Raw genomic sequence first — 27,096 nt, 5'->3', positions numbered from 1 at the left:
CTTTGCATATAGTGGGCATTTGAATCACTGTGACAGTCACACATTTGGTGAGGGCCAATTACAGTATACAGCCCAGCTTTAATACGCCGTATTTCAAGGGGGACCAAAACAGGTTAAGCGGGGCACAATTGTGCAGGAATTGACAAAATATGTCAGGAAAGATCGAAAAACTCAGAACTGGAAAACTGACCTAGCATTTGGATCCAGGGAGTATTACAAATTCATTTCCAACTGTAATCATCAGACCTCAGGGACAAAGATAATACAAGGCCTGTGACAAAACAAACCACACAGGCAGTGTGTTAAGCTTCGCAGCAGGAAGACCTGGCGCAAGCTTCCAGCCCCATCTCCTACCAGCAGAGGGCCCAGGGCACAACCCTGCCCTCCCCAGCAGTAAAATGGTGGTGATAATGCTCCTGTGAATTGAGATACGCCACGCAAGGTACTTAGCATAATGGCTAACATAGAAAGCACTTGTTAAATAAATCTGAACTACATTTTGTACCACAGGACAAAGTAAATGTATTAATTCACGGGGGTGGGGGGCTTGGAGGTGGACAGAGACTCAAAACAACACAAAAATTTTTTTAAAAACAGACTGATACAGAATTAGAAAAGAAACTTAGTTTCCAGGGCAAAATACTTAAACCACAGTGCTACTAAGTTGCATGAAATATCCACTATCAATAAAACAAGGATGCTAAATACTGGCAGAGTATCTGAAATATGAAATATTTTTAAGTTATTTTGATTCTTAAAGAAGTCATATTATACCTTTTACTGTTTGGTTCCACATTGGTGATACATTATCATACAAAATTCTAGCTATGAAATGCATTTAGTTTTTGATTACTGGAATTCATCTTCATGAAATTTTTATGTAGTATATTTTAAATTAAACTCAAGGGCTTAACTGTAACTCAATAGCAATACTTACAAGTGGTTTTCCATTCAAATTTGTAAAAGCATTATTTAATAGTAATAAAAATATAGAAGGGGTTCAGGTTTTTTTAATCTAAAGTTTTTATTTTTAAGACTACTCACCAACATTCTGCTATAGATAATTCAAGAGAGAAGAAAAGGAGCACTACTTAATAAAGGTTATTACAGCCAAACCATCCAGTTACCTGGGAGTTAGGTGATTGGATATATCAGAGTCCACTGTGGTTTTAAATATTTGTTAGCAAATAAATTCACCTGTATGATAGGCTTACATGTTTTAGGGTGTAAACCTAAAGAGAAATGTACACATGGTATTTATGACTAACAGTTAAAACTGAATAAATCTGTTCATTAGATTGACTCTACAGTGTGGGACAGATTTTTACAGTTTTCAGAGAAACAGATACCCAAATAATATAGTAAGTGGAGCATTTCAGCAAGTTACCAGTAACTGTTTCAAAGGTTTTGAAAAGGACATTAACTACCATATTTTACATTAAAGCAGTTCACTTTAACTTGGAACATTCGGTCCTGAGGTCTGTTTCCCATTGTAAGATCTTCAAAAAAGATCCCAGCTCCTCAAAGGCACAGGCACAATGGAGTGTGTTGAGAGTTCTTTCTAAGCACTGCATTGCCAACTTCTGAAGCAACCGTCTCACTTCACTCCACAATGAGGAAAAGTGTTCATTCTTTTTTTGTTAGTGTCAGTTTTACTTTATTTTGAAAAAGTACATGTGTGCTATAAACTTTGGGCAGATGAAATGGAAACCATTTAGCCTGGTTTTATTTAACTATGTTGCCTATTATGGGGTATTCTGTATGCTATTTAATTCAATAGGGAAACTGAAAGGAAAAGGATACCTTAGAAACTTTGAAATATTACAATTATTCCACAGCTATACATCTGTGTGCTAAAAATTAGTTATAACGCAAAAAAGTACATTAGAGCACAAATGCACAACATCCTGGAGTCTTAGACAAGTTTTCTTTAGCAACCACAGTTCATTAAAAATTAACAGAATTTTAAAAGTGTCAAGGGAAAAAAAAAATTAATGTCAATTTAGAAGGTTTTATAATTAAGTTGTGAAAGTATTTAACATATCACCTGTGGCTGATTTTCAAGCCTACTTATTTTAAATGATTAAGGTTAAATTTAAAATACAGAAGAACAAATTAAAAATTTAAATGTATAACAAAGATCTCTCTTCAGTTTTTATAAAGGGAAAAAAGGACAAAACTAAGTACATAAAATTATATTACAAATATCAGAGGAATTGCAACCATCATCAGATTATTACATTGTTTATATATAAAAGTAACAAACTTTTACCCACACATTTAATTAATATGAAATAGAACTACACCATAGAACATAATGTGATTTTTCTGTTACTAAAGACTATTTGACGCCTACTAAATTTTGTGCAAAAATTAAAAAGACTGTATGTTTCAGGAGAGTAGAAAAGGAAAGATGAATCACTAGCAGGTACCCATTGTGAGGAACTGAGTTTTTCCCCAACATCTATCCCACTGCCAACAATGGGAGTGGTGACAACTGGTGACACAAAAATAAACATTTTGTATTACTTTGAAATAGATAATGCCAGATTATTTCAATGTTATGAAAAGCAAACATCCACTCTTGACCACTTAACAAAGACATGCCCCCGAAAATTCTATTAGGTTCTCAACATTAATCTGGACAGAAGTATGAGAGTGGTATAGATGGAAGACTTCAAAAAAAAAAAAAAAAAAAATTCAAAAGGAATATATAAAACATGATGCATTTAGTACAATGAAAAAGGACTTTGACACATTTTCCAAGAAAAGTTATTTTTACATATTTTGAAATCCTGTAAAAACCAGGTAATCAGTTTTAACAGAGTTCATGCAATTATCTTAGAAAGCTATTGTCCCAAGTCACAAAATTTATACCCTGCCACATGATTACATATTAAAAAAGAAATTATTTTGTATCTGGTCCTGACAGAGGTCTTGAGAAAGTGCTATACAAACCAAAGGTTATAGAAATTTTTAAGTGATAATCTTAAAATACCATACAAAAATGTGTAAACAAAAAGATGCTTTACAGTTGTAGGGCATTATAAAATCCATAATGTGGATTATGACAAAAGATCATCTCTGTGCATTTAAAAACATTGTTAGCATAACCCTAAAAGTTCAAAATTGCATCTTCAGTCAGCAGCAAAAGTGTTAGATGCCCTACCACACTTCACAGGTCCTAAGGAATAACTGCAGATGTGCTGTGTATCTTCTTAAGGACTTGGCCAGCACAAGCTCACCATGCTTATGGATGAACATACGAAAAAGATCTGCAACAAGTCTCACCTGAGAGAAACTCTAGCATTAAACCATTTATACTCCTCTTTTATCTACCCTGTCAGAGAGGAAAACTGCTTTTAAAAGATATTATAAGCAATATAAATTCTGATAGTAAAGCACTGTAAAAATTAGGTATGGTACTTTTGGCACAAAGCACTTTTTAATCGCATCTCCTTTGCAAAATATGTCTGGAATTTCTTATTTGAAAATAAAAACTTTTAACATACATACGATGTGTAAATGGTTCAATGAATGAATTAATTAGATTCTGTTTCCTTAAACACTGCGCACACCTTCAGTTTACTTCAGTACCAGATATCTGCATGCATACCTCCACATTCCACATTATACAGATATTGCACAAGTAACATTGCCAAAATACACACCAATGCAGTCTGACAAGATTTAGGGTTTACCATTCAATATTATTTTTTTTAAGTATTTGGATTCAATACTATTTTCTAGAAAAGCTAGATGACCCATTTCAGAAAAAGAATGCTTGCTATCTTTCCTTTACCCATAATAATAAAATCTGTACCAATATATTTAGGCATTTCATTTATGTTTTCCAGCATTTAAAATTCAGCAAAACCTGTTTTTGACATTTCTTACAGCATTCCTTCAAAAACAGGAGAAGCGTCGTCTAATGTAAAAAATTAAAATAAGTCCACAGGGCAGTAACTTTTCCACCAAAGATCTTACTCCATACTGAAAAGCACTGGCAAACAATATTTAAGTCTGTCAACTTTCAGAGAGCCATTAGGTGCAAAGTCTGCTAAAAAATTTGTAACATCATGACAGCTGGATATAGCTCTTACTGAATTGCACAATATAGTCAATCCTTTTCTTCCCTAAACATTTTAAGGTATGCTACAGCTGCTAAAAGGATTTCTGTTTTTCTTGGTCCTCTGTTTGTTGGGTCTAAGATTGATGACATCTCCACCATTAAGGGTACTTGAATTCTGACCCAAGTGACTTCCACCAGATGTATTAAAGACACCTGTATAAATTGAGGGAAAACACACAGATTGACACTGATACGCTTCAAGGTTACAGGAGACTGTGCATCTGGTTTCTTAGTAAATCAGAAATATTTTCAAGTATTTACAAATTTAATACAATTTTGCTTTCATTTATTTTTAATAGCCGATACAGATAGTTCAAAGTTAAAGGATACAAAAGGAGTTACAGTGAAGTCTCCCTTCCATCCTTAGCCATCCACCCCGTGACAGTTTCCCTCCCGCAAGGCATGGATGTTTTGTTTCCCTGTGTATCCTTCCAGAGTTATTTTACATATATGTAGACAAAAATGTATACATACTCTTCTTTTCCTCCCTTTGCTACCCAAATATGACTTACTCTACACATTGTTCTGCATCTTTTCATTAACAATCTGTTTTTGAAATTCTGTATCAGTAATTACAATAATTTTAATAATTTCACTTATTAACTTTACATCATCTAACTTCCTCAAGAATACCTTATTTGTAGTTAACAGTATTTGTGAAATTTTATATGAATTAAAAATACTGCAGATGTAAAAGCTGGTAGTAACATACGACTTTCCTGTCTAGGCTAGAATAACACAGAATGGTCTACAGATAATTAAAGTCATGAGTAGATAAAAGGGATGAACTAAAGAAAGACTTTTAACTTTTATAATTTCCATTTTGAACTCTGCTGGTCTTAAAATGTAAAATCCAATTAACGAGCTATTTATCATCCATGATACGAAAACTCTGGGCCAGAGACACTATAAACAATATAAAGGTGACTAAGACCAAATCCTGTCCATGAGAAGTTGACAATCTCAAGTGCGGTGAGTTAGTATACAAACAAGTAATGCTCTAAGACGTTATATGTTAAGTGCATTAAAGACACACAAGATCCCACATATGGTTCAAAGGAAGGACTGATTACAGCTAATTCATAAGAAAGGATGAACTACATGAAGAAGGTGGAACTAGACACTTGGCAATGTCCTGGACTTAGATTAGATCTCTCTTTGTTTAGAGGAAAAGCATGAGGTTCTTGCTTGAGCCAACTATATAGCTGAGAGAGCTTTCTAGACAGTCACTGAGGAATGAATAGTTCTTTGACAGAGGATGGGAAGGGAAGTCATTTTTGATGGAAGAAATGAAATGAGCAAAAGTGAAGAAGACAGACAGCACTGGGCATGCTCAAGAAAGAGCAAGACCTCTGGTGGAACCAGTAAATGGGTATACATATAATAATGAGGCACAAGGCCGCATAGGAAGGACAAATGGTCTTTGGATGTTGTAATGAAGAGAGCCTGTATTCAATATATCCTACAGTGAGAATCAATATACCTTTAGTAAGAGAGCTGATACTCCTAAATTTACTAATTTCTGACCTAAAACTTTATAATTACGTTTCTTAAAAAAATGAGCATATTGTATAAAATATTGTAACTATGGTAATAATGAACAGAAAATCAATTTACCAGGTAAACATGGTTCTAAAACTTCCTGGGAACTTACCAATTTTGTTACTACTTGAATGCATTGATTCTGGATCCTCAGCTATTTGTTGTTTGAGTTTCTGAAGATATTTTTCAGCCAAATATTTAAAAACTAGAATAAAAACAAAAACGAAAACCCTAACCAGGTCAGTATGATTTATACATATAAAATCTGTTATTTCAATTACTTAACTATATTTATACTTACTAAACGAATTTAAAATTGAAATAGAATTAGAAGTATACGATCTAATTGAAAAAATTCAACTTTAAAAATGTGTTTGAGCAATACCTAAGTACAATGGCAATAAACATATAGTGGCATTAGTAAAGAAATGAATAATATTTGTAGTCATTGGCTCTTTAGTTTTAAGTAATAGTAAATAGTAATATTCAACAACACAAATGACTCAGTCTTAAAAAGATGTCTCCTTTCTATAGGTGAAAAAAACTATCCAGAAGACATCTCAACAACAACCAGGTTGGAATTTAATAAAATTAAGTAACAATTGTGGAATGAGAAAAATAACAATCATCTTTCTCTAATATCACTTTCTTGAACTAGGAAGTCTTATTAAACAAATTAAGGTCATTGTAACTACCTAATGGAATATCCACTACTGTGAAATTCTAAAACAATTCAGTAATTTTAAGTTATGGATGAAAAACACATACAAGCATACTCACTTACACAGTATTTTATTTTTAAAGACTAAAAAAAAAAAACAAGTTTTTTTTTTTGCTGTAGAGTAATAAGTGTTCTAAGACATTAGTAAATAAAGACTAACTCAAAGATGATACCTTTAAATTTTACTTAATAAGTAACAAGAAAATTCTACTTTTATTAAAAATGTTTTCTAAACAACACAATAGAAAAAACATAATAAGAATAAAACAAACTTCCTGTTAATTTTTTTAAAGGCAGTTTACCTTCATTCACATTTAGATCTTCTTTCACTGATGTTCTGTAGAATCTTAGCTTTAGCTTTTTTGCCAGTGCTTCAGCTTCCTCACTATATACATCAATTAAAAAAAATGCTTATAAAGGTACTTTCTGGTAGTTTGTTTTAAAAAATCACTTTTATTACATTTAGTGAATACAGCTTGGGGGTGAGGGATGTCAGACATTCCAGACTGGTTAAAGCTATGTTCTCAGTGCTTGAACAGGATTTTTAGTTTTCACCACTGTTGGGGGATAAACACCAACCATTATACTGTAACTGTAAAGTCACTCAACTCTAGCCTTAAAATATCTAAATATCACTTTTTTAATATAATACTTTAATTTCCTCTCCTCTACTTTTAAAATCTGAATTGAACTCTGAAAAGCATATACTGACATTACTTATTTTACTCTTACTGGCTCTGAAACTACTTTGCTGCCGAAGGCAAAGTCAGTACATTAATGACTGTGTCTACAAAAGTGGACTCCTCATTTTAGTTTTATTATGACTTCTGACTGTGGACACCTGATTTTATGAACACTGTAGTAGTAGCTATGCTCCAAAATGGTTCCCAATGATTCCGTCCCCCACCCCTCCTTCTGGCTTCATACCTTTGTGTAGTCTCCTCCCACACTGTAACCAGGGTTGGTCTGTGTAATCAATAACACACAGAAGTGATAGTATATTACTTCTGAGACTAGGTCATAAGAGACATTGTGGCTTCTGCCTTGCTCTCTCTTGAATCACCTGCTAAGGCAAGCCAGCTGCCATGTTGTGAGAACACTCAAGCGGCCCTAGGGAAAAGTCCACAGGGCAAGGAACTTTGGCCCCCTGCCAACAGCTAAGTGAGTGAACCATCCTGGAAGTAGATCTTCCAGCCCCAGTCAAGACTGTATGTGACTATAGGCCTCGCTGACACCCTGACTACAACTTCGTGAAAAACTCTGAACCAGAACCACCACCAAGCCACTCTAAATCCCTGACCCACAGAAACTGAAATAATAAATGTTTGTTGTTTTAAGTCACTAAGTTTTGGACTAATTTATTAACAGATAACATAACATAAAACAATAAAGTAAAAGCCAAGCAAAGATTTTCAAAGCTAGCAAGACGTTAATAATACAAAGAGCAAATACTAATAGAAAGAAATTATCTAGATGCTAAACTTCATTCACAAATTTGAGCATAACAGTTCTGAATATTCAAAACAATATGAATCTGAACTACTTATCTTTAAACTCATCAACATAAGATAGCTACTTATTCTAGACATTAAAACATCTAGGGATGTTTTTCTTAACATTCTTACTAAATTTAGATTTGACTTAACATGAAGAATTGGATTTGTGGTGCAAGGATGTAACACTAGAATTCTAAAAGGGCATTCAAAATTTATTCCTTTAATTTTCTATACCTTTGCTTCGGTATGAACATGTTTAAAACCAAACCAATCACTCAGAATAGCTCACAGAAACTTTAAGTATAAGGCAGTCTTTATAAAAACTTCCCTAGGTTTCTAATGTCTATGCAAAAGTTAAAATAGGTTTTAACTTTATAGAATTATTACCACCCCCTCAAAAGTAACTATCTTACTTCTTTATACAGGAATCATCCAAGAGATCAATCTTGTTTTGTACAAGTACAGTTGGTATATCTCCAACTTCAGCTACTACTTTCTCTCTCCAACTGGAAATTGCTTCAAAAGATTCCCTGTCTGTGGTAGAAAATACAAGCACACAAGCCTGGGCTCCTGTAAGGTCATAAAATAAAAATGTTATTTACATTAATGAAACAATACTATGTAGGGTAAGGGCAACTTTTACCCATCAAAGCAATTTTTATGTAAATAAATGTTGAATTCATCTTTGTAGCACTCTGCTTATTTTTTAACATATAAACTATTTCCTAATCCAAAGAACCATTTTTTACCAAAAACAGTGGTTCTCAAACTTGTATAAGCATCAAAGTACCTCAAAACTATACATAATGTGTATGGAACACCCCGAAATACTGATATATTTAAATACATTGTAAGGGCTAGAGAGAATGGTAAACTAAGCATAAATGATAGGCTGTTGCCAAGTTCTTCCTGTTAATATTTGTCATTTGCTTCTTAATTTCTTTTCACACAGATCTAAGAAAAGCTAAGAGGAAAAAAATCATAATTTGCTCATTCTATTTACTTTTTTTTAAAAAAAAAATCTTATTATTTTATTTCGGTAGCAGAATAACAATGATGCTAACATAATTTAAGAACCAGTGCCGGGGGGGCGGGGAGAATACACACACACACACACACACACACACACACACACACACACATTACATATATATAATATGTATATATAAAAAACACAGAAGGAAAAAGTTTAATTTAGTTTTACCCTGTTTAACTGCTTAATTCTCATACTACACTCATTGATAATATTTTATCTATCAATTATCACATTAGGTTGATAAAATCTAAGATTAAATATAAGCAACCTTCTGGAAAAAGCTCTTTTATTAATGATTCACTGTTGAATCAGGCAGCATATTGACAAAAGCAGGTGTGTAGGCAACAAGAGAAAATTACACCAAGGTCAAGAGGATTTCCTAGAATCAAGGCATGTTTTCCTACTGTTGCCCCTTTCTTCCAGATCCCTTAGGTACAAGAATTTCCTACTAAGATTCAAGACATACATACCTGGGCTACCTAAGATACTCTAAGGCCAAAAAAGTTTAGTTTATCATCAGAGGGAATACTGTAGAAAGCATAAGAGCATATAAGAAAAGTGAAAACTGGCAGTTCACCATTACTGTAAAAGCAGAAGATTCATCTGGGAAAATCTTCCCTACTCTATACAGGTTTTAATTAATTATACAGAATTTGGAGGGGGATAAAAGAGAGACAGACAGACACACTCTAAGACCTTGTCAGAATTTAAGGAGGAATAAAATGGATAAGATTATACTAGTATATTGGTAAATAAATTTATATTTACTTGAATTTACTCTAATATTTACTTAAATTACAAATATTATTTAATCATTCTTTAACTTTTCTTTAACTAAGTTTTATTATACCACTATTTGTTAAATTTAAACCTAGAATTTTATGTCAATTGTCATTTAAATTTAAGGGCCCAATAGGGTATTTCCAGGAATACAAGATCTTAGACACTTAAAAAGTTTTTTTTCAAAAAAACCCTTAGAGGAAGTATATAATTTTTAAAAAGTGACTCTGGTCAAGATAGCAGAGTAAGTAAATGCTGTGCTCGCCTCCTCCCACGACCATGTCAAAATTATAACTAATTATAGAACAATTACCCTGGATAACCATCTGAAGACTAGCTGAACAGAACTCCCACAACTAAGGATATAAAGAAGAAGACACATCAAAACTGAAATATTAAAAAAATAATGTTACGACGATTAAAAAATAAAACAACCCAAACTATGCAGATAGTACTACAGATATGGGCAGCAAGAATGATGGCCTAATAAAAACAATGTTGAAAAAAATCAAGGATCAAAGGATAAAAGAAAGTGTCCATAACAACCCCAGGGGAAAAAGATAAAATATTGATATGTTTAAGTAATCAAGGGAGATAAATAAACCTGAGGTCCTACACTTGTCCCCTCAGCCTGATTTCACTACAGCTGTGGAGGACAGTTCCTGCCTGTTGCTAGTATCCTACCTCAAGCATATGCTGCACTTGGCTCCTGCTTTTCTGCCTCAGGGCTTTTACTGATATTTCAGAAAGAACCTTTGGTTTATCACATCCTCAAAGGGGAATTAATGCCTCTGGTGGGGAAGCTTCAACTTATGGGAGATGGGGTAAATACTGCAGCTTCACCTTGATGGGACCATCCTGAGAACTGTCTACATGGTTCTTCAGAAGAATTAATCCCCAATTGCCTACAGAAATAATGTGCTCATCACTACACCCTTTATGAGTTTTTCTCCCTCTTTCCTTGGTCTTTCACTTCTGCTTCTTGGGATCACCTCCCAAATATACCACCCCTATTGTGTGTATTTTAGCAGGGTTAGGGAGAAGAGGCTCAGCTGTGTGTATTTTAGTGGGGTTAGGGAGAAGAGGCTCAAACTAAGACATCAAGTGTCTTTAGGGCAATTGCCATAAGAATAAAGAAAGAAAGTGTGCTTATTAACCCACAGGGGAAAAGTAGACCTACCCAATGTACAAGAAGAAAGAAAATAGCAAAAAAACAAAAATAAAAAAAAAACAACTGCAGAAAATATAAAACCTGGACTAGATGACAGAAATAATTTATAACCAGAGAAATTACAATCTCTAGAAGGAGTGGTACAACAATCTGAAGCAGGATGGTTTACCTGATACTAAGCCTTCACATTGGATGCTATAACCACCTCATCTTATTTAACCTAAATATATTACCAGAATGAAACAAAAATACAAAAAACAGACAACCTGATTGCTTTTGCAGTTACATAATAATTCTGACAAATGCTGGACAACTACTTGTTTTAATTTCCCCGAGAAATTATCATTCATACATAGAGATAAAATACTGTCAAATTGTGATGCATATGGTTCTTTTATGTTTAGGAAAATCCTAAAAAGCACCCCCCCCCCTCAAAAAACCCTTTCAAATAAATATTAAAAGAACTTAAAAGAGGGCTCTTTTTTTTACTGAGGTATCAATAAAAGAAAGCAAATATCAGATTCAAGATATGTGGGAGAAGATCGTTATTTGCAGAAATTACAAAGGAAATAGCTATAAATCCTACACAATTCTGGAACTCCCTCAAGCACGTCAAGAATCTTTTTTTTTTTTTTTTAACAATTGAGAAGAGGGGGAAAGGAAGAAGATTTATAACAAATTTCTTTAGAGAAAGTACTATCCACCCCAGCCCTTCTCTCTTGAAAGTGAGGTGAGTGGAAAAGTGTAGTATCATTATCTCCTTCATCTCAACCTAGAAGGATTGGACTTCAGCAAGTACACTTAAGGAGCTTGATACGTGTTCCCAGCCATTGAGGGATACTCTGGACTCATCATGCCTTAATTCAACCCTGAGAAAGATGGAAGCAAGAGTGGAAAGACAGGCCAACAGATAAAAAGAGAACTGCATTTGGGAGCAACTGCGCTCCTATTGATAGCAAGAGAGAATGCACAAGAATTTCGTGTACGTAAAGGCGAACCATGTCTAAGAGACATGCCAGCATGGAGTCATTTTAAATCAAGTCCAACAGAGCCACTTACAGGGTGATGAGAGCTTAGCATAAAGAAGATGGAAATAGAATATTGACTCCCACAAAAGGGCAAAGCAACTTCCAGAATCAAGTAGACATTTGCCCAGAAGAACATCCCCAAGAATGGGAACCTTGGAGGAATCCAGGATGATTACCTAGAGAATCATCTTTAAACATCTGCCATCCAGAGGGTCCCACCATCAGACAACAAGAGCACCTACCACAGTGTTCTTGTCTCCCAATTTCTATTCCTGCAAGGCCTGACCCAGGAGAAAAAAGAAACATCTTTAGCAAGCCAGGAAGAAAGTGAGAGGAGGAAAGCAACCAATATTCTTTTCCCAGACCACTGGTACTGGCCTGCTAAAACCCCCAAAAGGTTAAGAGATTTAATGCTAAATTACATTGGAGTTTTGATTAATACACAGGACTGGTTATTCTAATTACCAAATTGAGATTATGTTCATGACTAGAAATAACTATGAGGCAGCTGAAAAAATTACTTGAGAGTGACCAGAAAAGGCATGAGCTGAAGGGAGTTTTCACTGAGGGTCAAGGAAAGGACTTCTCCTACTGCCTAATCAAATAAACATAAGGGATGGCAAGAGACAAAAGTTGCATTTTGTAACTTCATGAGCTGCGCCTGTTGAACATACCAACTATTATAAATATTCTTAATTCAAAAATGACCTTATACTGTTATACTTTTGTTTTCTTCTTTTAACCTCCAGTTCAGTGTTGGTACCCATGCCTTTAGGACAGTTAATGTTTTAACTCTTCTGTTGTAGTTATTTGGACATATTTACCTTTGATATTTAAAAGCAGGAGGTGTTTTCTATCCATATATCTCACAGACCTTTATTTTTTGTACTATTCAATTTTCCTTCGATACTACCTACCCTAAAAATCACACTGTTGGAAAGGTACTTCATCATAGATAATAGTAAACTACCCACAAAGGAGTCTCTAATAGTTAACAAGCTACTCGCTTATCCACTTATCAGGAATACAGAGATCAGAGTAAGTTTTTGGTGTCAATTATAAGATCACCAATAGCAAATATTTATTCCTAATTAATAAGATCATTAAAAAAATGTTACTATTTCTGAATGCAATTCAAAAAATACCCCCCAAGACACATAATTTGTAGAGAGTAATTCTGTCTTCAAATCACTGAAAGACCCTACTTGTAAGATGATCTCTAGACTTGTTCTGAGTATAGCTGAGTTCCAGCAGCATCGGTGCCAACTGGGAGGTTGTAGAAATGAGGAATCTCAGAGCCACCCACAGATTTACTGAATTAGAGTCTGCATTTTAACAAGCTCCCTGGGGTATTCATTTGCACATTAAAATTTAAACTCTGCTCTAAAGAACACAGTGTAAAATTTGACTACGGCAAAGATCAAACAAAAACACAAGGCTTTATATACTGTCATAGATATTACTCTAGATTTTAAATGCTTGTCCCCTATTCTCTTTGACACTCTGTAATCTAAAGCACACAAATTGTTCAATGAACCAATCTATCACAGATTTCATGCTCCTAGAACTTCAAAACAAATCTGAGACTTGCATAGACTAATTCTGTTCTTCCTTAATTCTGGCATTTATAATTGTAATTTATAAATAGCTTCTTGTGTCCAGAGCTATTTCTAACAACTGATACTCAGTTATGTTTGTGAGAGTACTTTTTCTTAAAAAAATAAGTTTCCTATTTATGTGCATAATCTCAGATAAGTCTCAACTCTATAACCTCATTTCCATATATTGCTAGTCAGAGCATCTTTTTGTAAAACCAAATCATAGTAAAAAAACTATAAAGAAAATCTAATATTTTATGTTGTATCTAACTTTCCATACTAAATATGGTTTCTGCTACCTAATACGGATTTTCTTAAGAGCTCAAGAGGAATAATTTGGGATCCCAAAAAGCTTCCTAATGTGATCTGTGCTCTGTTCTAACCTATTTACAAGGAGGTAGTGTTTCAACATGTCTCACTACACAATTAAGCCAGCATTCCAAGAACATAATAGTACCTTTAAGCAATGGTGTTCGGTATAACAGGTCTTTTAAATGAATTATAATACATTTTTTAAAAGAAATTTACAAAATTTTTATGCACTTGACAAATACATTTCTAAGACATAAATCAGTAAGTCATAATTTTATAAAACATAGTGTTTCTATCATTAAAACCATATCTTAAAACTCATTCATCACAGCCCTTTCCTTCTCTTCTTACTCTCTAATTCTATTAAACTATATCGTTATCTGAATCTATACTAGAAACAGATTTTACCCGGTGGCCTGACATTCAGTTCCCCTCCCCTCCTGAGAACACCTCTTTCCCACTGTTTATGCAGACTAAACCTACCCTGGGCTGTGGAGGCAGGCCCTCCCTACAGGTACCAAGCCAATTAGGGTAATCACATTCCTCTGACTACTTACAGTAATCTGGTCAAGGGTGGTCTAATCAGATAAAAGCTCAGGACTTTTGATCCATTGTTGTGGGGAATGCTCTCTCCCCAAGGATGTAAATAAAAAGTACCTTCTGTTGCTGATGGAAGCAATCTTTCAACCAAGAGGAAAATCAGCATGAAGAGAAACCCCACATAGAGAGCGAGGCAAACCAGGAGAATCAATGAAGTTACAGTCAAAACAAACTACAACTGAAAGCTATGCTACTTTTACTTGTCACTTAAACAAGTCAATAAAACTTTGTAGTTTAAGGCAGTTCGAAATTGGTTTTCTGTTGTCAGCAGCAACCAAAGCATTCTGATGGAACCTCAAAAGAAAGCATAAAGAATGTTCAATATGCTATTTCTCAAATGTATAGATTAATTGCCACTCTTTGTTCCTTAATTCAAATTGGGATATGATAAACTTATAACAAGAAGCTGAAACTTAAGACCCTTTTTGCTATTTTAACATAGTTGGCTAAAAACAAGTTATATTTTAAGAAAAGCTTTTAACAGATATCTATTTATATGCTTAAGATCACTTTATGTTAAAATGTTAAATACAGTACTGGCATAAAAATAGATACATTGATAAATGGAACAGAATAGAGAGCCCAGAAATAAATCCACGCCTATATGCTCACTTGATATATGACAAAGGAGGTAAGAGTATACAATGGGGTAAAGACAGTCTCTTCAATAAATGGTGTTGAGAAATTGGACAGATACATGCAAAAAAAAAAAAAAAAGCTGGACCACCTTCTTACACCATATACAAGAATAGACTCAAAATGGATTAAAAACTTAAATATAAGACCCGAAACCATAAAACTTCTATAAGAAAACATAGCCAGTAAACGCTCTGATATTACTAAAGGGGATTTCTCTTCAGATATATCTCCTCGGGCAAGGGAAACAAAAGAAAAAACAAATGGGACTACATCAAACTAAAAAGTTTTTGTACAGCAAAAGAAACCATCAACAAAACAAATACAATCGACTGTTTGGGAGAAAATATTTGCTAATGACACATCTGATAAGAGGTTAATATCCAAAATATATAAAGAACTTATACAACTCAACAACAAAAAACAAACAATCCAACTAAAAAATGGGTAGAAGATCTGAACAGATACTTCTCCAAAGAGGACATACAGATGGCCAATAGACAGAAAAGATGCTCGAGGTCGCTAACCATCAGAGAAATGCAAATTAAAACAATGAGATTGCCTCACCTGTGAATGGCTATCATCAATAAATCGAAAAACGAGTGTGGTGAGGATGCGGAGAAAAGGGAACCCTCATACATTGTTGGTGGGATTGCGAATTGGTATAGCCGTTATGGAAAACAGTATGGAGGTTTCTCAAAAAATTTAAAATGAATATACCTTTTGGCCCAGCAATTGCACTTCTGGGTATTTATCCAAAGAGAACCGAAACAATAACTTGTAAAGATCTAATGCACTCCAATATTCATGGCAGCATAATTTATAATAGCCAAGATATGGAAGCAACCTAAATGCCCATCAATAGACGACTGGATAAAAAAATTATGATTCGTATATACAATGGAATATTACTCAGTTATTAAAAAAATGAAATCCTACCATTTGCAATGACATGGATGGACCTAGAGATTATTATGCTGAGTGAAATAAGTGAGACAAAGATAAATACCATATGGTTTCACTTATATGTGGAATCTAAGGAACAAAAAGAACAAACTAATCAAAAACAGACTCACAAATATGAACTATAAGTTAGTAGTTGATAGTTGGGCACGGGGAGCATGGTAGAGGGAATGCAGTTAGCATTAATATGACGACTAAGTGGGGGCCAGGGGAGGGAGGGAGCAACTGGGGGAATCGTTTTATGAACATTATAGATGTCTAACCAATGTATTATATACTTGAAACTAATTTAAATAAATAAATTTTTTTTTAAAAAAGTTAAATACAGGGAAATCAAAGCCATGTAAAGCCATTTAGTCCAAATGAAACAAAGTGGAAAGAAATTTAAACATCACCCATAGTCAATTAAGATGTAAAAACTAATAATTATGGGCTCTCTTTTTAGTATCTGGCAAAGAATATTTTTTGTAGACATATTAAAGAGAGACAGTATGATTTATAGATACCTCAAAAGTACCAAACAAGACATACACAACAAACTGGATGAGCCAAATTTTAAAAATTAAAAGATAATAATGTTTAATGGCCTTATGGCAAAAACTAGAGAAAGCATTAATACCTTTAAAACAGTGGAAATTAAAATATTTTTATAACTACCAGATCTTTTTTCTTTAATCGGAGACCCAAATGATCTGCTTAACTGTATGGGTCCAACATTTACTCCTTTTTATTTATATACAAATCAAGTCATTTTTCACATTTGACGACTTTGGCTTTTAAGTTAAACTTTATTTTGGGATAATTGTAGACTCATACAGTTTTGCATTTTAAAATTAGAGATATATAATGATAAATACATTCTCCAAAAATAACCATACTTGTTAAAAAATAATATCACCATATCAAACTGTCAAAAGCTTAAAAAGAAATAACCCAACCTATTTTTTTCCTCACAAAAGAACATAGATTTCATGCTGAGAATTTAGAGGAAAAAAGCTAAATAGGTAAAAAGAAAACAATGACTCATGCAATCCTACTACTTTTTAGTGTTTCCACATAGGTTTTTTATTTTTTCCTATGTTTTGTATGTGTTTGTGGGATGGGGGTGGTGGGTTGTAGTGGTAATCCCACTAAAAAAAATACAAACAACCTTTACCCAAGAATAAACTGTACTTTTAGGGCCTGTTAATCAACAGCATCAATGCTCATGAAATTCCTAATTTGATAAAAATATCATCTATTCTAAGAAGAGCTTTGGGTAGTAAGAACATAATTCCACCTCATGATACAGGTGGTCGAGACCCAAACTGACATCCACCGGAGAGCAATAATCAAAGCTACAGCAGATGGGAAGCCTTTAAGAACACAGTAAACAGAGTGAGCAGTAAGGAGTGGTGGCATTAATAGGATGATACCTAAGAGGTATACCCATCTTATTTCTCAAGGAGCCAAAATGTTTTCTTAGAGCAAGCAATGGAAGTCAAGTTTCCTTGGTATCAATTTAGAAAGGCAAATTCTTTGGTTGCTTACATGTTAGTGAAATTATGTTTTTATTAGACCTCAGTTGCCGTTATTATAATAAATCTCAGATTTTCAAAAGTGGAGAAAACAAGATACATATTCAAAAGCATTGAGAGGCTATAATGCTACATACTAGATCAAGCTTTCAGTTGGTTTACTCTCATTATAATCTCCATTGGCAATGAGGTAGAGAAACACTAAAAATGCCAAATTCCAAAAGAATAAGACAAAATTTTATAGGAAAATGTTAATGGAAACTTAGAAATCTAAGCTTTTCTTGAGGAGTTTAACCCCACATTTTAGAGTCTTAAATTCTATAGTTGCAGTTCTTTCTTTTTACATGTTATCTCATACTTCTTTAAATTCCTATAGTATTGAAAAGGCTTTACCCATGCAATTTCATGTGTCATAACAAAATGTCATCTCATTTGCAGGGGCTTTACTTTTTTGTATGTTTGTCAGAAGCAGGCATTTAACATTTTCTGACTGATTAGATCTGGGAATGCCTATATAAGTTATGTAATTCTAAAGGCAGAGACAAACTGTCTATAGTACAAAGTATTACCACTCAACAAAATTTTTAGAGGAATAATGATCTTGGGTTTTAAAAAAATACTTTAAAATTAATTTATGTATTCTTAAAGGGAAACCTTTCTATGGGAAACAAAAAAAGCAAAGCTCTTTGTTTAGCCAAAGAACATACCCAAACAAACAAAAACCCCACAATTTACCTCGATAGTAGGCCTTTGTTATTGCATCAAATTCCTCTTGACCTGCTGTATCCCATAACATTAGTCTGACATCTTCATCATTAACTCTGGAACAAGACATGAATTTATTTCATAGGTAAAGGAAATGTCTTTAGTAATATAGCTTTGTGTATATTTTTATTTTTCAAATCTGGAAGTACTACAACTACATTGTTGGTTTCACTCCGATGAAGTACCTCTAAATGTTGATACCATTACCAACAGTGAAAGTAAGGGTAAAAGCCATTCCCCTAAAGCTATAACTTTATCATTTGGATTTACCTGCCATGTTTTTTCCTCTGACAACAGTCACAGACAGTGGTGGCTCTAAGACGAGCAGTACTGGGAAAAGGGAATTCCCCGAGGTCAGTGCTTACTCTCTCCTCTCACTACACCATTCTAACGGGTTCTGGTGCACAAGTGATAGTCTAAGAAAGGAAAGAAGCAGTTTACCTGCTTGCTTTCCCTTTAACTCTATTTTGTCATATAGTCCCATGTCTTATTCACAGTAGTTATGTTCTGTAAAGTCACAGCATACACTGTATTAGCAAATACTGAACCACAGCTCCTAAAGGAAACAGGTTTGACTCCTATGAGCCCCCGGTTACATTTTTATCAACTGATCAATACATAACCTTGTTTTTTGTGTGGTTCTGTTTAAAGACACCTTATTTAATATATATCGTTAATTCATTAACACTGAACTCGCAGCCTATGGCTATACCATGCCTGAAAGAAGCTTATCTATCACATACTTTCTCTGTATGACACAGGCTTCTGGCACTTAGGAACACCAGACGGCATTTCAGCACTGTGCTCGGTGGCCATTTTAAACAACGAAGTCACCAACAAAAAGCACACAAATGTGGCACAAAAACAAGATCAAAACTAAAAAAAACTAAAGGACACTTGTTTATAGTATGAAAAATGAAACAAGGAGGAAGAAGGTTGCCTTTTTCCACCAAAGTTGGGAATGTGTGTGAAGGGTGACTCAAATTTTTTGCTGCTCTGTACATGTCCACGAATGACCACCAAAGCACTGGGAGTACTAATTCTGGGGTTATAAATAAATTTTAGCAAGTAGGTGAATTTGTATTAACTGTATACTTAAAATATTAATATGAAACCTATGAATAATGAGGATCAACTCTATACTTAAAATATTAATTTGGTTCAGATATCAAGTACAAAAAACAAATCATCAAGACTTAAAATGAATCCTCTTAAAATATCTAAGGAAGGAAACAAACACAAAAATATTTTAAAAAGGGAGTAATGAATATAAATAAGAAATTCAACAATTTTTAAAACAATGAACACAACTATCTTTGATGTTAATGTCTGTACTAGTTAAGTCAGATTTGTTTAATGTTATTTTTTTCTGTAATACATTTTTTATCTCCTACAATTTAAAATATCCTTAAAAGTCTCCGGGACTAATGACAAAGTGTTACTTTGCTGTTTTAGAAATTGGATTTCCTGAAGTAAGATAGCCTCCTAAATATGCTTTCTCTTATTTCTTTGAAATAAAAACAAATGATTAATTCTCTAACTGCTTATAGTCTTGCCCAGTTTTAAAAATAGAAGAAGGATTCTGAACAAAAGAGTCCCATGATGGAAGAAATGAAAACTCTTCTGAGAGACGGGTAAGTTTTCTTCCAAATAAAATAGCAGATGTAAGTCTCATTGGAGTCAAGCACTAGTATGTGTTTAAGAAGTTGCCCAAGGTGTCATCAGTAAGCACAAAACAGACACAGGGTAAAAAATGAGGGCGCAGAAAGGGATAAAGGAAAAAAAGAAGAAAAAATGAGGAAGGAAGAGAAAGAGATGAAAGTAGGGGAAAAGATAGCAGGATAAAGATACACACTGAATAAGTAATTGAAAACCACCACCAACTATCCCATGAGCCCCTGCTACTAGATGCCTATCCTTGGACTGTACTGTAATTAATTATTATTCTGATGGAAGTCTTGAACACAGTTCACAAATCAAAACCAAGGGGATAAAATGGCCATGTACGTACTGGATTTGTCGCTCCAAAAAATCAACTCCAATGGTTTTCTTGTAGTCTTTTGTAAAAATGCCTTTGCAATATCGCTGAATCATGCTTGATTTTCCAACGGCTCCATTCCCAACAACCACCATCTTGATAGCCACTTCCATATCTTCCTCCAACATTTTTGGAGTTGAAAAGGTTTTGTACCAACTTTAATTCCAGCTGATCAGGTCTTTCTCAAATCTGTGGTTTAAAATTATTTTTTCGTGACATAAAAATTATACAAAATAAAATAAACTATAATTGTTTTAAGAAATAATTACATTACATTGCAAGAATTTCTTTCCAGATGGAGGCCCCCTCCCTACTCTGTTTAGATACTATAAATTCTTTGAAAAGAGGGACAATAAAATCATTTTTGAATCCTTATCAACAGCATAACGTATGACATCCAGGTATCAATAAATGCCTAGATTATATAGTTTTACTTTTGATAGATACTAAGACTATGGATGTTAGAGTTGAGGCCTGATTTAAAGTTGCCATTTACTAGTTCTGTACTCTTAATGAAGTTATTGCTTAACCTCTTTAAGTTTCAGTTTCCTGGGAATATTTATTTACATCATAGGATTGTTGACCAAAGATACTTATAAAGCACCTAATATGGTATAAGTTAAGCATTCAAAAAATGGTAATTTTATAAAACATAATAAACCCTCCACAGTTACCACCAACTGGGCAATAAATATAAAATCTAAGGAAATTGCTTTTTCAACCTCAATGTAATAACTGATAACCTAGAAAAGTACCCCTAAAGAAAGATTTTATATAATAATGTACAACTGTGTGACAGCACTGGGCTCTTAGTTACAATGTTTTAGTGTTCAAGTTACAATAAATCCCTCTACAAATAATCTTATACCATGCATTCTTTCTTTAGAATTTAGTTTCAGACTAGCTATTGTTACTCATCTAATGAAAGTAATAGAATGTGTACTGTTTGCATTTTATTTTTTATTATCTTTTTACCCTCTTTAATCCCACTCCCCACCCACCCCACCCCCCCGGTGCACTTGGGGGACCTGGCATACCCGCACCCGGGGTATGGCCCGTGGCTCCACCTGGAGTGTGAACCCAGGGCCTTCTGCGTGTAAAGCAGATATACTAACCACTACGCTATGGAGCCACCCCAACACTATGGAGCCACCCCGTTTGTATTTTAGACTGAAAAAAAACCGGAAAGTTAATTTCTTCATATTTCTTCTGAAATTACTAGTTAAGTTCCTGTCAACCTAGCTATTATACTCCAACTACCTTAACTGAAAATCCATCTATACAATCACTACACAATCTGAAATATGAAGAACACTACTTTTTTGTGTCCCTAATAGTTTCAGTAATTGTCCCTAGCATATGATTGGAAGAATCATCTAAGAACATTTATTAAAGGTTCTAGGTCTCCACCCCAGACACAATTAAATGATTAAAAAAAAAACAAAAAAAAAAACTTAGAATATCAGAACAAAAGAAAGAACATGGTAGGTCCAAAAATATGGGTAAATACAACAGATTTCTCTTGAGTGTTCTAAATTAAGTTAGACAGTTGAAACAAAAACTTTAATACTGTCCAATGTGATTTTCAATATATGTAAGGAAAATATTTAAGCCAATTAACACAAATGGGAGAGAAAAAACGGATGTAAAGGGAAGTAAGGTTTCTATACTTCACTTGAACTGGTAAAATGTTGATACCAATAGATTGTGATAAATTACATATATATAATGTAATACCCAGAGTAACTACTAAAGTTACACAAAGAGATATACTCGAAAACACCACAGATAAAACAAAATGAAATTCTAAAAATAATAAAACTTTCTAAATCAGATCAACATTTATGGAACTGTCCACATAGCAACAGTAAAATATTCATCTTTTCCAGCACCCACTAAACATATATCAAGATAGAACGCATTCTAGGCCATAAAACAATCCTTAACAAACTTAAAATAATGGGACAATGGAACCAAACTAGAAATCAGTAACAGAAAAGAAGAAAATCTCCAAACATTTGAAAACTAAAAACACAGACCTCTAAACAATCCAAGGGCCAAAGAAGAAACTTAAGAGAAAATTTTAAAAAGTAACTGAATTGAAAGAAATGAAAGACAACTTGTCAAAATTTGTGGGAGATAGCCAATGTAGTGCTGAGAGGGAAAATTTACAGCACCGAATGCTTACCTTAGAAAGGAAGTCTCAAATCAATGATCTAAGCTCCCACCCCAAAAAAATAGAAAGAGCAAAACAAAGCCAATGCAAGCAAAGGATGGAAATAATAAAGAGCAGAAATCAATGAAATTGAAACATAAAAATAATAAAATAAAAGTTGGTTTCTTGAAAAGATCAATAAAGTTGACAGAAAAAAAGAAGATACAAATTACCAATATCAGGAATGATATAGGGATATCACTACAAAAGGATAATACAACGAACAACTCTATACACATAAATTTGACAACTTAGATGAAATGGACCAATTCTCTGAAAAATATCAACTATCACAACTCACTCAATATGAAATATGTAATTTGAATAGCTCTGTAACTATCAAAGAAATTGAATTTGTAACTTAAAAACTCAAAAAGAAATCTCCAGGCTCAGATAATTTCATTGAAGAATTCTACCAAACTTTTCAATAATTAAAGCCAACAATACACAATCTCTTCCAGAATAAAGAAGTGGAAGAAACACTCAACTTATTTAATAAAGCCAGCATTATCTTGATACCATTACCACATAAAGACAGTACAAAAAAAAAAAAAAAACTAGACAAATATCCCCTCATGAACACAGAAGTAAAAATCCTCAACAAAATATCAGTAAATCAAATCCAGCAATATATAAAAAGAATAACAAGGACCAGTGGCCTTCATTCTGGGAATGCAAGGTTGGTCCAATACTCAAAAATCAATTAATTACAATCCACCATATTAACAGAGTAAAGAAGAAAAACCACGTATCATATCAATTAATGTAGAGGAAATGTTGGACAAAACTCAACATCCATTTGTGAGAAAAACTCTCAGCAAACTAGAAACAGAAGAGGACTTCTTCAACCTGATAAAGGGCATCTATTAAAAAAACCCTACGTCTAAACATCATAATTCTGAAAGACTGATTGTTTTCCTCCTTTGGGGAAATGCCTACTCTCACTTCTCCTATTTATCATACACAAAATCTCAGCCAGGGCAATAGGCAGCAAAAATAAATAAAACACAGATTAAGGAAAAAAGAAATAAAACTGTCTCTATTAACGAATGACATGACTGTCTATGTAAAAAACTCCAAGGAATCAAAAAAAAAAAGAAAAAAAAATTCCTGGATCTAATAGTAAGTTTAGTAAGGACACTGGATATAAGAGCAGCACACAACACTCAACTGTATTTCTGTATCTTAACAATGTACAATTTGAAACCAAAACTTTTAAAATGACATTTACAAGAGTTCCAAAATTGTTAAATACTTTGTTATAAATCTAACAAAACATGTATAGGATCTGTAAGCTGAAAACTACAATACGCTAATGACACAAAGACCTAAGTAAATGGAAAGACGTATCATGTTCATAGATATGTTTAACATTTTCAACCAAGTAAAAACAGCAGTTCTCCCCCAAATCAAACTATGGTTTAATTCCAAAGTACTAGCAGGCTATTTTGTAGTTAGAGATAACCTGATTCTAAACCTTACATGGAAAGGCAAAGGAACTAGAAGAGCTAAAAACAATTTTGAAAAAAATAAAATTGGAGGATGTCAGACTACTCGATTTTAATACACTATAAAGCAACTTAATCAAGAAAGTGTGATACTAGCAAAGAGAAAGATACATAAATCAATGGAATAGAATAGAGGGCCCAAAAATAGACCCACAAAAATACAGCCAATTGATTTTTGACAAAGGTGCAAAAACAATTCAATGGAGAAAAGACAGTCTTTCCAATAAATGGTGATGGAACAATTGGACACCCACATCCAAAAAAAAGTAACCCTTCTCTTAAACTTTATACTTTGTACAAATAATTCCCAAAATGGATCACAGATCTAAATGTAAAATTATAATTTTTAGGAAAAAAACTTTTAGAAGGTGAAACTCTTGACCTGGGATTAGACAGAGTTCTTAGACATGATACCAAAAGATCCACAAAAAGAAAAATTGTGATACACTTCATCAAAATAAAAAACATTGGCTCTGTGAAAGACACTGTTAAAAGAATGAAAAGACGAACTACAGACTGGGAGAAAATATATGTAAAACAATTATCTAACAAATAACTTGTATCCAGAATATATAAAGAACCCTCAAAATTCAAAATAAGAAAGCAAATAATCCACTTAAAAAACGGGCAAAACTCTTGGCCAGATACTCACCAAAGATTATATATGCCAAATAAGCACATGAAAAGATATTCAACATCTTTAGCCATCTTTAGTTAAAGACATGGTAAAGCCGCAAGATACCATTACACGCCTATTAGAATGGCCAAATTTAAAAATACTGACAATGCCAAGTGCTAAGGAGGATGTGGAGCAACTAGTACTTTCCCACGTTGCTGGTGAAAATGCAAAATGATACAGCTACTCTGGAAATCAGTGTGATAGTTTCTTTTAAAGTTAAACATACTTAACATGACCCTGCAATCTTCTCTCCTAGCAACACCCTAGAGAAATGAAAACTTAAGTTCACACACACACACACACACACACAAAACCTATACACCAGAGTTTATAATAGCAGCTCTATTCATAATCACCCAAAACTGAAAACAATCCAAATCGGTACATCCATCTAACAGAATACTATTTAGCAATAAAAAAGAAATTGTTGATGCATGCAACAACTTGGAGGAATCTCAAAGGTATTATGCTGAAAGCAGCCAGCATCAAAAGTTCACGTACATGATTTTATTTACATGATAAATGTAGAAAAGATCAGTATGGATGGCCCAGACTTACGATGGTTTGACTTTATAATGGTGTGAAAGCAACAGGAATTCGGTAGACACCATACTTGAAATATTTTGAATTTTGACCTTTTCCCAGGCTGGCGGTATGACACTTTCTCATGATGCTGGGCATGGCAGCAGGGAGGCGCAGCTCTCAATCAGCCACGAAATTACGAGGGTAAACTGATACCCTACAGTGTAGTATGTATTAAATGCATTTAGACTTATGACATTTTCAATTTACAATGGGTTTACGGGGACCTAACCCCACCCTAAGTTGAAAAGCATGTGTAATTGATGGGTTAGGGATGGATAAAAAGAGACAGCATTTTTTGGGGGGTGAGTGATGAAACTGTTCCTGATTTTCATGGTGGTTATATAAATCTAAAATTCATAAAACTGCACACCTCCAAATATGTCAATTTTACTATATGATTTAAAAAATAATAAAATTTAAAGAAAAAGGTGGAATCAGATGTTAATACAGGCAGTGTAACTTGTGATTATCAGCCACTACTACATTATAGACTTAAAGCGCTGTATCAAAACAATTATGTTCTTAAGAAATAGGCATAATTCTGAGTACAATTATTAAAAAGCTTTAATTATTTAAATTGTTTAAATAAAAACAGTAATGTTTTATGAAAACAGTCTTTCCCCAAACTTTAATTTTAAAGATTTTGCCAACCAATACAATCTAATAAACTAGAAAAGGAAAGGATGAGTTAACTCACTGATCAGAAGCGTTGTTTTTTCATCACAGCCTGTACTTAAGTACAGGTATGATTATATTTACAAAAATACTGAAAAACTTCTTAGGTTCGATGAAATTACTTAGATGTTAGGAGTTAGATAAAACCTAGAGAAGTAACCGACCCTTTTCAGAGTCTACTGCTACTTGATAGTGAAGTTATTACTTTCACACACCCTCAGGTTCTTATGCCTGGGAGCAGCCTATGGCTCCTCGGTTCTAGTAAAGTAATTCTGTGGCAGCCAATGTCAATGAAATAGTGCAGTCTGGCTCATTCATATTCTAGCAGTCTCCGAGCCAGAAACTAAGGAAGGGTGGAGCCGCGGGTTAAGGAGGGGGCCCCTCCGCAAGGAGGAGAAGAGTCTAAAACCTAGGGTAGAGCTTGGGACCCTCTTCCCCATCAAACCTACCCCGAACACTTAACGCTCCTAGCTTGTGTCTCTCCCGGCCTGGGTCGCCCCTTCCCCACTGGGGGTTGGGACAGGGCAAATCATCCGGCGCTCCGCCAGGCTGGCGGCGCGGAGCCTCGCCCCCGCTCCACCTCGCGCCTTCCCGCCCAAGGGACAGTTCCAGGCACCCACACCCAGGAAGACCCGCCGCGGGGAGCGGAGAGGGGGAGGGGGCGCCGGGCAGGCGAGCCGCCCACCTCCTCCAGCAGGAACTTGGGACACCGCGCTCAGGGGTGGGGGAGCCGGCATTCCGCGGCCAGGGCCCGGGGATGGGAGCCCGGGCCTGGAGGCCCCTGCCCCCTACACCCCTGTCCAGTCTCGGGAGTGAGGCACATCCCGGGACCCCTGGGAGCGGCGGGTCCTTCCCCAGCGGAGCCAGAGGACTCCTTTGCCCCTGGAGAGGGCGAGTGAGTTCAGCGCCGCTGCCCCGGAGCGCGAGCCGCTACTCACCTTCCCCCGCCGGCCACGGACCGGCCGCCCGGCGCGACCGGCTCCTCTCGGTCGCGGCGCAACGGCCGCCGCCGCCGCCGTCACCTCCTCCTCCCAGAGCGCCAGCTCCCCTGGGGGGCCGCCCGGCTGGCTCGCCGCCCCCCTCCCCCTTTAAGATGACT

General features: G+C 34.8%; 1 protein-coding gene across 1 annotated transcript; it reads right to left on the bottom strand.

The window, feature by feature from the left end:
- Positions 1-720: 720 nt before the first annotated feature.
- RAB23 (RAB23, member RAS oncogene family) lies at positions 721-27,089 on the bottom strand. The gene is made up of 7 exons (XM_006926415.3): positions 26,936-27,089; positions 20,309-20,524; positions 18,268-18,353; positions 8,305-8,461; positions 6,698-6,780; positions 5,787-5,879; positions 721-4,285 (listed from the first exon to the last, which is right to left on the bottom strand). The coding sequence occupies exons 2-7, from the start codon at positions 20,461-20,463 to the stop codon at positions 4,146-4,148; spliced, it is 714 nt and encodes a 237-aa protein (XP_006926477.1). The 5' UTR covers positions 20,464-20,524; positions 26,936-27,089; the 3' UTR covers positions 721-4,145.
- Positions 27,090-27,096: the final 7 nt, after the last annotated feature.

Source organism: Pteropus alecto, unplaced genomic scaffold (genome assembly GCF_000325575.1).
Source record: "Pteropus alecto unplaced genomic scaffold, ASM32557v1 scaffold7, whole genome shotgun sequence".
Taxonomy (NCBI): Eukaryota; Metazoa; Chordata; class Mammalia; order Chiroptera; family Pteropodidae; genus Pteropus; species Pteropus alecto.
The sequence above is the reverse complement of the archived record's forward strand: the minus strand, read 5'-3'. Positions and strand labels throughout refer to the sequence as shown.

Bases quoted from the DNA above. Each gene is read 5' to 3' on its own strand.
- RAB23 (XM_006926415.3), bottom strand. From the start codon at position 20,463: ATGTTGGAGGAAGATATGGAAGTGGCTATCAAGATGGTGGTTGTTGGG. The intron at 8,462-18,267 runs GTAAATTGTGGG...ATGACCTTACAG, and splicing joins AACAAAGGCCTACTATCGAG to GAGCCCAGGCTTGTGTGCTT. The intron at 4,286-5,786 runs GTAAGTTCCCAG...CAATTTATACAG, and splicing joins TTCAAGTAGTAACAAAATTG to GTGTCTTTAATACATCTGGT.